Raw genomic sequence first — 10342 nt, forward strand, 5'->3', positions numbered from 1 at the left:
GGGAGCAGGGAGCAGGTAGTAGGACATCCCCTAGGGCTCCCAGTATGTGATGGGGGCAAGCTGGGCTGAGGGAACCCCCTCCCCAGTGCACAAATTTTTGTGCACCGGGCCCCTAGTTATCATATAAAACTCAAATCCCATTTCAATATCTTTTGATACATAGTATTTACTGAGAACCTAAAAAATAAATCAGAATGCAAAATGCTGAGAGGAAAAAGAGTATTCTGTGACTTTTTAGAAAATCAGAGGGAGTAAATTATAACTATTCATTCGTGGAGACCAAATGGCAAGAAATACACAAGAGTCTTAGGCACTTCAAAATCCTATCATATTTTCTAGTTCAGCCTGACTTTCAAATGAAATAATACTTCATAAACAGTAATTTATACAAACTTTTAAAATATAAACAGATACAATTCAATAGAATTGCTTTTAAAATCCTTTTTCTAATAAATGAATATTTGTCAAAGTTGCTCACATTTTTCAGAAGTAGAGAGAATATTAAATGAGTTTTTTTCTAAAATATCATATACAAAGCAACAGTGAAGGAACTGTTTGGGGGAAAACTGCTCATAACTTCATCTCTTCAAAATTAAAGCTACAAATAAAAATTTCCTCTTCCAAGCCATGACTACTCTCTCAGGAGAGCGTCCCTTCCTCTGACCTTTCATTTCCAGACTGAGAAGTTTAGCAGGCCGATCAGTCTAGTATTGTCTAGTATTGTTATAACAATAAAGACAATCTTCAAAAAGAAACAGCCCAGCTGCTTCCGATTCTAATCATATATACAAACACATACAGACGAACTTGACAGTTATCCTTTAAACGTACCTCTTTGGGTTGCCCCGGATCCAACTGATCTAAAATCAATTGTAATTTTCCTTGAAAAAATTTGTAACTCTGTAACACAATTGACAGAACAGTCATTTATTTAGTAGACTTTCAGAAGTACTTCTATAAATGATTTTTAAATATACTTCCAAGCAAAATGAAAAAAAAAAAGGCATTCAGAACAAGAGAAAGGGATGATCTATTTTGATTTGGCAGCAAATAGAGAATTTTTGTTTCCCAGGGCATTTAAATGGGAGCTGAATGTCCCAGAACAGTGTACCTTCGTGCAAATGAAAACTATTATTATTTGCTGAGCAACTGCAATGTGTAGAACATAATAAGACTCAGAAGACATAAAGCCAAAATGTTTTGTACTCAGAAATGTGAGATGAGTAATACTGAAAGATAAAACAACATAAACAAGAAGGCACTAATAGTGCCCTAGGCATAACCACGATGCTGCTTGAACTTTTGGTCCTTTTCTTTCCTGTACTTTTCCTTAGCCTTTCTCCATGCCTCAGATAGAGTGTAATCACTCAGTGAACAGGTAATGCCAGAAGATGTTATTTCATGAACTAAATCTTTACTATTAGATTACTTTATTGTTTCTTCTTCTTCTGCATCTTAAAACTAGAAAGCAGAAAAATAACCTGGCTAATAAAGCATGCACTGAAGCTCGTGTTTATTAAACACCATCTCAAGACATAAATGCAAAACTAACCCACACACCTGATTGGATGAGGAGTCACTGTCAGAGCAATTGTCTGTGCAGTAACTCCTGCTTTTCTCCTTTTGGATTTTCCTCTGCCTCTCTCGACTTCGCATCTCATCTTCTTCAAACTTGTCAATCATAGATTCCACCACTACCATCATGCTGTTCTTCAGGGAATGCATCATTTCTTTGTATCTTAAATTCAAAGCAGTGTCAGTAAGAAAAAGATTATTAGCAAAAATGAAAACATTCAACTAAATTAAACTACCTGACTATTTTTTCTGTAATATCCCTTTAAGAACACAATTCTAAAGAGAAAAAAATCTAAGTCAGTTTTCCTTAAAGAACTACTGGTACAGCAGAATTTACATGACAGTAATAAAAGTTAATAGGGACCCAAAAACAAGTATTTTGAAGTTTTTCATCTGGTTACTTGGATAGAAATCTAAGGCAAGATGAATTCCAGTAATTAGCAACTCATCTGTTAATATCACACTACCAAAACACAGCCTAGTCTACACTTCGATGTTTTATTTCTCTCTTTCTCTATCCCCCCTCTATTTTCTTTCCTTCCTTATCCCATGCCTATTATTTCTATCTACAAGCACCTGTAACCACAATTTAGACCTAAATAAGAATTAAGCTGTCAGTGGCTCTTTTCAGTAAAGGTTAGAAAACCCACTGTCAGGGATGTTAGAAAAGGGATTCCTGCCCTAGCTGGTTCGGCTCAGTGGACAGAGCATTGGCCTGCAGACTGAAGGATCCCGGGTTCGATTCTGGTCAAGGGCACATGCCCAGGTTGGGGGCTCGATCCCCAGTGTGGGTCATGCAAGAGGCAACCGATCAGTGACTCTTTCCCATCATTGATGTTTCTATCTCTCCCTCCCTCTCCCTTCCTCTCTCTGAAATCAATAAAATATATTAAAAAAAAAAAAAGAAAGAAAGAAAGAAAAAGGGATTCCTGAAATTAGTAGGAGTTTGAACTGGATAATTTCTAAGATCCCATCCACCACTGTGGATCTAAAACTCTCAAAAAGAACTTAAAATAAATTTCCCCATTTATTAAGTGCTAAATCTCAAGCATCCATATTTATATTAGACTGTGATCTGCAATACACTAGAAATAAAATTTTAGGGCTAAATGGGACCATAAAATAATCTAGTCCACCCCTTTATTTTACAAATGAGGAATATTTGACCTGAACCATTTAAATTTCTAAATTTCATATATCTATATATATAAAAGCCTAAGCAACCATTCTACCGTTCGACCAGTAGCTATGATGCGAAATGACCACCAGGGGGCAGACACTCAATGCACAGGCATGGAAACATGGAATAGACTGATGAATCTCAGAGGGAAGGGCAGAAGAGGGAGGGTGGGAAGAGATTAAACAAAGATCTTGTATACATACTAGAGGCCCAGTGCACGGATCCATGCACTGATGGGGTCCCTTGGCCTGGCCTGCACCTTCTCACAATCCGAGATCCCTCAGGGGATGTTGGAGAGCTGGTTTTGCCTGATCCTCACAAGCTAGACCGAGGAACCCCACCAGTGCACGAATCCATGCACTGGATTTAAATAAACATAGTGAGTAAAGTACTAAATTTGGAGTCAGAAAACCTGAATTAGAATCCTGACTACCTACCAGCTCTGTCATCATAAATAAGTCTCTTTTTCCTCAAGTACTAATGAGATTAAGAAAAACACAATCTAGCTTAGCTATTTCACATGGCTATAGCAAGAAATAATTGAGAATATGTATCTCAAAATTCTTTACAAATATAAAGCACAATACAAATATTTGTTATCACGATAATAATGGTAATAAATTAGGAAAATAAGCACAGAAACTTTCCTTTTTTATATTTCTGGTTAATAGGTCATTGTAAATGCATAATCAAAGGAAGGACAGGTAAGGTACTCTCTCTCTCTCATAAAAGCAATAAAACCATGATGGGGGATTTGGATAGAAATAGCAGACTGAGATTTTCAAGTTTAAAGGTTTTAAAATATAGTTTAAATGACATAAATTATATGTTATTTTATATAACATACATAACAGCTACACTCTGAGGTGGAAATACAGCTCTACTTCGCTGCCCGCACTCAGGCCACCTCACTCTCCCTGGGGCGGAGTTGCTGACAGAGAGGTCGTCTCTCCTACCTCAGCTGCACATTTTCTCGGGGCTCCACCCCCAGTCATGATAGGTAGCTGACTTCGGCCAATGGTGGCACACTGCCGTAGGAGCGCTAGCCAATTAGCAGTTGGGAGCCCGGAAAGGCGCAGGGCCAAGCTAGAAGTGGTTGACGGGACATAAAGGCGAGCGGTGCGGTGGCAGAGGTAAGATGGCCGTGCTGCTCACTTTACCTCTTTGTAGTTGCTGGCTTGCCGCTTCTGCCCCCTCTGAGCAGCTACTCCGTCTCAATCTGCATCAGGGTCACTCTCCTCCTACAGGCTTCCCGAACCCAGATTCTCCAGTGCCCAGAGCCTTAGCCGAGGGGAGGGACCAGTGGGAGGGAAGGCCACGGAAGGTTGGCTGGCCGCCAGCTGCAGGAGGTTGGCTGTGGGAGCACGCTGAGCACCAGGGGGCAGCCCCTGCGTTGAGCGTCTGCCCCTTGGTGGTCAGTGTGCATCATAGCGACTGTCGTTCCAGTCAATTTGTGCACCAGTAGGATCCCTCGGCCTGGCCTGCGGGGATCGGGCTGAAACTGGCTCTCAGACATCCCCTGAGGGATCCTGGATTGTGAGAGGGAAGTTCTCAGGTGACACACCCCGGAATCAGGCTCCCTCCTCTCTGGTTCCAGGTGCATCACCCGAGAACCACAGCTGACAAGTCACCGCAGGTTGGCAACTCCTGCATTGAGCATCTGCCCCTTGGTGGTCAGTGTGTGTCATAGCTATTGGTCAAACAGTTGGCCAGTCGGCTGGTAGCCTAGGCTTTTATATATATAGATATGTGACTTACATAATATGTAATTATAAACAAATTAATATAATACCCATTATGTATGTATATATTTTTTAATCCCCAGCATGACATGTGTCACATGTCATACTGGTACATCCAGACAATGGAATATTACTCAGTGCTAAAAAGAAATGAGTTATCAAACCATGAAAAGACACGGAAACTTAAATGCATATTATTAAGTGAAAGAAGCCAAACTGAAAGGCCCCATACTGTATGGTTTCAACTATCTGAAAGTGTGGAAAAGGCAAAAGTATGGAGACTGTGGTTGCCAGAGGTTGGGAGGAGGAGGGGGTTTTGGGTGGAGTACAGAGGATTTTTAGAGTAGTGAAACTACTCTGTAAGATGCTATCATGATAAATATATATCATTATAAATTTGTCCAAACCCCATAGAATGCACAACACCAAGAGAAAATGCTAATGCAATCTACAAACTATGAGTAATAATGATACATCCATGTAGGTTCTCAATTAAAACAAACGTACCACTCTTGTGGGGAAGTCTATGCATGTATAAGAGTGGGGGTATAGGGGAAAGAAATATGTACCTTCTGCTCAATTTTGCTATGAACCTAAAGCAACTCTAAAAAATAAAGTCTATTAAAGAAAAGTGAAGGAGTACGTCACACAATTAGGAAAAGGGCGAATACAAATCCCTTCACTTGTTTGAGTAAGAACAAGGCCAGTGTCGCTAGAGCAATGTCAAAGGAGATATAAGAAATGAGGTAGGAGAGGGAGCAGAAGGCTCACGGTGGGCCTTGTAGGCTACAGAAGAAACTGGATTTGACTATGAAGCAGATGAGAACCCTTTGAAAAGTGTTATGAGGAAGAGTGGCACCATCTGATTCACTGTTCCAAGGAGTCTTCTGGCTGCTATGAGGGAAATAGACTGGGGGGAGGGGCATTGGTTAGGAGTGCTTTCAGGGAGCCCTGCTGAGAGAAAAATTACTTTAAAATATTATTGTAGGCATACTCACGCTTTAGATTCCTGAGTTCTTTTAGTAACATGCTGCACAACTGTGTCATAGCCAGATTCCTCACCCTGATTCTGATCAGATGTCCATTTTTCCATTTCTTCTTCAATCATAGACCCCAAAGTGTTGCATATATGCTGTCTGAGGTATTTCACAAATTCATAGCTGAAACAAATATTTTAAAAATAAGTGCTAAATATCACGAACTCAGTAACCACATCCAGAAAAAGTGTTAGCACAGAAAGATTTGTGACATATTCAGATTTCTTACTTTAAAGTAGAATTAAATTACTCTCCCAAATCATTGAACAACACACTGGGAGGTAAGGGGAGAGCAAATTTCGGGACCTATCCCACCCTTAGTGGGTTAGGAGTCTTTTCACACCTTTGGAATGCTCCCATCTTTAATGTGTACTGCACATTAAAGGAGAGGGAAAGCAGTTGTTAAGGATTTTTACAATTATTCAAGCTGATAAGAAAACCAAGCTAGAGTAACAGCAATTGTGAGGGAATAAATAGGAAAAGATTAAGCTCCAATCATTAGAAGAGGTTTCTGTACATTTTGAAAGTGGTAACTGACCTAAATTCCACCTATCAGCTCTTTTCTGTTTACAGAGAGAGCTATCTCAGACGATCTAATATATTTCCTTCATATTGTTAGGTTCATGCTAACATTAAAATCAGTTTGCAAACAGACAATACAGCAAACGTAAGAGGTTCAGAATTCCAAAAGTGGATAATTATTTTATGAAACATGCTTACTGAAAATAAAGAGCAATGATTATAATTGATATCATGATTTTAAAAGGTGAGAGTTTTGTGGTCTCTCAATGACAAAGATAATTTAACTTAAACACACTAGAGTTCACTAATTTAAATTCACTGGTAGGTTCTTCTGTAAAACAAAGAATAAACCCAATTCAACAAATATTATTGTGTTCCTTCCATATCAAACCAAAAATATCAGGTACAGGGTTACAATCATTAGATTTGGTTAAGTATATTTTTTTAAGTAAAATTGCACAGTAGTTCTCCCTTATCTGAGGTTTCTCCTTCCGCCGTTTCAATTATCCACGGTCAACTGTTGTCTAAAAATATTAAATAAAAAATTCCATAAGTAAACAAGAAATAAATAAGAACCAATAAGCTTTAAATTGAGGCATGATGAAATTGCTTGCCTTCCTGCTCCATTCCTCTCTAGAATGAATCATCCCTTTGTCCAGCATATCCACACTGTATAGGCTCCCTGCTCATGACTCACTTAGCCATCTCAGTTATCAGATTAGCTGTAGAGGTATCGCAGTGCTTGGGTTCAAATAAACCTTGTTTTACTTCATAATGGTTCCAAAGCACAAGAATAGTGATGCGGGCAATTTGGATATGCCAAAGAGAAGCTGTAAAGTGCTTCCTTTAAGCGAAAAGGTTTGTATGAATAGGAAAAAACATAGTGTATGTGTAGGGTTTGGTACTATCCTAGGTTTCAGGAACCCACTGGGGGTCTTGAAATGTATCCTCCTGGGATAAGGGGGGATGGCTGTAATACAATAATCAGTGAAATGCAAGTATTTCGTGGCTGCGTATCAGAATCACCTAGAGAGCTTTTCAAAAACACCAAGGCCCAGCCTCTGCCACTCCTCCTCTGCCAGACCCCAGGATATTTTGATTCATCAGTATTTTTTCAAACAGCCTTCAACTGATTAAAACCAGGGCTGTCTGTTTTATGGGGAGCCAGTCCAAGCATAAAAATTTACACAACACATGCACACATAATGAAAGCAATGTCCTCTTCCCTACCTCTCTCCCCACCCACAGGCCTCAAATCCTTGCTGCCACTTTCAGAGAAAGGGGGGAAACTTGGACTTTTTAGAAACTGCGAAGAGTTTACAGTAGAAAAATGGAAGAGGCTATGGGAAGTAGAGATAGTTTAGGGCAACTGCCCTCTGGGGCAAATCACCAGATAGGGCTCTCCTGTGGTTTCTCTCCAAATAACTACGTTTCTCCCACTTTATTACACTGCCTGAAATTCCATCACTTACAGACTCAATTCTTTTTTTTTCCCCCAGAGAGGGAGGGAGAGGGGGGAGAGACAGATAAAAATGTCAAAGATGAGAGAGAATCATTGATGGGCTGCTTCCTGCACGCCCCCTCCTGGGGATCTAGCCCCCTAAATGGGGCATGTGCCCTGACCAGGAATCAAACCATGACCTCTGGTTCAACCACTGCCTGGGCAGGACTCAATAATTATCTTAGCAATCATTTTCTTACAAAAATGCCAAAAGCTTAGACTAGAGACACCAGCTTCCCCTGTAGGCCTGTTTAATAAAGATTATTTTTCTTGCTAATACCATGACAACAGCAGGTGGATTTAAGAAAGCAATGTTCTACTCAAGGGTCCCAGGTTCGATTCCGGTCAAGGGCATGTACCTTGGCTGCGGACACATCCCCAGTAGGGGGTGTGCAGGAGGCAGCTGATCGATGCGCTCATCGATGTTTCTAACTACCCCTCTCCCTTCCTCTCTGTAAAAAATCAATAAAATATATTTTTTAAAAAAAAAAAAGAAAGAAAGCAATGTTCTGATAGTGGAGATGGGAGGACAGATATTCTGAAGCATGAAACACTTTCGGAAGCAATACATTGCTAAGTGACTCAAGAACATCTAATGCTCAAAGAGAGTTAAGTCAGTGAAAAAAGAGACAAATGAAAGTATGAGCACTTGAACTAATCGACTTTTAGAATCTCTTCCAACTCTGAGACTGTAAGAGTCTATGAAAATACCAAAGACAAGTATCTCCTCCCCCTTTCCTCTCCTACATAGAGATTCCTTCCTCCTAACGCACAGATCTCAGGTTAGTGCAGGTAACACATGAATTTTACCAACTATACTTTTAACACTACAAACTACTCAACTACTGTTAGGATTATAAAGCTTACTTTTACTTTGAGTGTGTCTAAATTAATTTGGGTAGGCCTCAAGTAAGTATCTTCAGTAAATAGTAAACATTAACTATGCAAGTTAATCAGCAGGCATTTAATTATCTAATTTAATCTTGCTGAAAAAGAGTAAATTACACTATTATAACAGTTGTTAGCCTGCTGAGAAGAACCACAATGATCCACCTTTAGCTTAAAAAAAAAGGCATCTTAAAATTGACACAGCTAAAGCAATACTTATAGGCAATTGTGTAGCCTTAAATGCTTACATTTAAAAAAAAAAAAAGAAAGAAAGAAAGCTGCAAATTAATGAGCTAAGCATTGATTACAAAAGTTTTAAGTTTCTCTCAAAGAAAAAATACAAAGAGCAGAAATTAACAACCAATAACAGCTATTAGTAGTGAATTTGATGAAGAAATAAACAAGAAAATCATGGAAATACAAAAAACAACCACATGTATAACCAGAAACACTAATGAAATTAGAAACTCTACATTAACAAAAACTCTTTCCACACTTTTAAAAACTCCTTTGAGAATCTGGTGAAAACGTATATGCTTCCCCCATAAAACTGCAAGCAAACACAAACTGTTGCACAAAATATTAAATAAAGGGCTCCAGGCTCCCTGATGCCCATATATATGAAATGAGTAGGAGTTTCAAAGAAGGACAACTTCAGGACACCCAAGAAACAATTAAAATGCCATCTCTGTAAGATCAAAATAAAATGCAAAACACTGAAGTAAAAACACCACTACCACTGACAAATTGAGACACCAGTGGTATACGATTCAATGGCTTAATTTAAATCATATGATTCAAATCAAAAGAAAAACACAGGTCTCTGAAGAAGGCATATCCTGCCCTAACCGGTTTGGCTCAGTGGATAGAGCGCCGGCCTGAGGACTCAAGGGTCCCAGGTTTGATTCTGGTCAAGGGCATGTACTTTGGTTGCAGGCACATCCCCAGTGGAGGGTGTGCAGGAGGCAGCTGGTCGATGTTTCTCTCTCGTCGATGTTTCTAACTCTCTATCCCTCTCCCTTCCTCTCTGTAAGAAAAATCAATAAAATATATTTTTAAAAAATAAAAATAAAGAAGCAATATCCTACAAGATTCACCTGAAATGGTAGCTCTCCCACTAAACTTCCTACCCCTACTCCTTCCCAACCCAAAGCACTGGTACTTCTTCTACTACACTCACATTCCTCACCTGCACAACAGATATCTGCGTATGGGCTTCATCCCTTTACAGAAACTTAAGCTATTTCATAGGGATATAGGACATTAACAACCTCACTTCAGTATTCCCGCAGACCTCGGAATGGATCATTGGTGCCGCCACTGAGATACCAGATCAGCAAAGAAACAAGAATCTTTGGAACTCAATGTTTTTTGTTATAGTGACAGGAATACTCTGAAATAATAGACTTACTCCTAAAAGAACACGAACAACTTATCATTAATTACTATGTTGCCGAGGAGGAAAATAATGGAGAATCAGGATATGTTGGTGCGGCAGTAAAAACACAGCAAGCAGATGCTTTGGAAAATAAGGAAAGAATAAATAAATAATTTCGGTATTTGGGTAAATAAAATAATGAACCTCCAACTGGGGTGCTATTTTAACAATAACCAAATGCACTTTTTTTTTTTAATCCAACTACATTTTTACTTTTCTGGGTCAGCTGTTTTGTTTGCTTAAAGACAACAAAAGCAATTTTACTTGTGGAAATTCTCATCAGTTTCCTCCAGATGTAAGAGGATCTCCTCGGCGCACTCGAGGGAGGGAGCACCCGTGATTTTCTCCTTCACGCTCTGGAACAACTGCCTCAGCATCACCTGCAGCGTCGCCTGGTCCTCGCCGGAGAAATGGGCCATCCTGTCGGAATCCAACGCCCATCACTCCGGGTCCGCGCAA

At 39.5% G+C, this 10342-nt stretch overlaps 1 protein-coding gene across 2 annotated transcripts in view; it reads right to left on the bottom strand.

The window, feature by feature from the left end:
• The window catches only part of TBC1D32 (TBC1 domain family, member 32), a 115483-nt gene extending 105147 nt beyond the window's left edge, over window positions 1-10336 (bottom strand). For both annotated transcript variants that reach the window (XM_005858938.2, XM_014533753.1), the window contains exons 1-4: window positions 10148-10336; window positions 5496-5657; window positions 1561-1738; window positions 832-900 (exon numbers count right to left, since the gene is read on the bottom strand). In XM_005858938.2, coding sequence (XP_005859000.1) covers window positions 832-900; window positions 1561-1738; window positions 5496-5657; window positions 10148-10302 — 564 coding nt within the window. In that variant the 5' untranslated portion in view covers window positions 10303-10336. The remainder of the gene's footprint in view (window positions 1-831; window positions 901-1560; window positions 1739-5495; window positions 5658-10147) is intronic.
• Window positions 10337-10342: the final 6 nt, after the last annotated feature.

This window comes from Myotis brandtii, unplaced genomic scaffold (genome assembly GCF_000412655.1).
Source record: "Myotis brandtii unplaced genomic scaffold, ASM41265v1 scaffold123, whole genome shotgun sequence".
Taxonomy (NCBI): domain Eukaryota; kingdom Metazoa; phylum Chordata; class Mammalia; order Chiroptera; family Vespertilionidae; genus Myotis; species Myotis brandtii.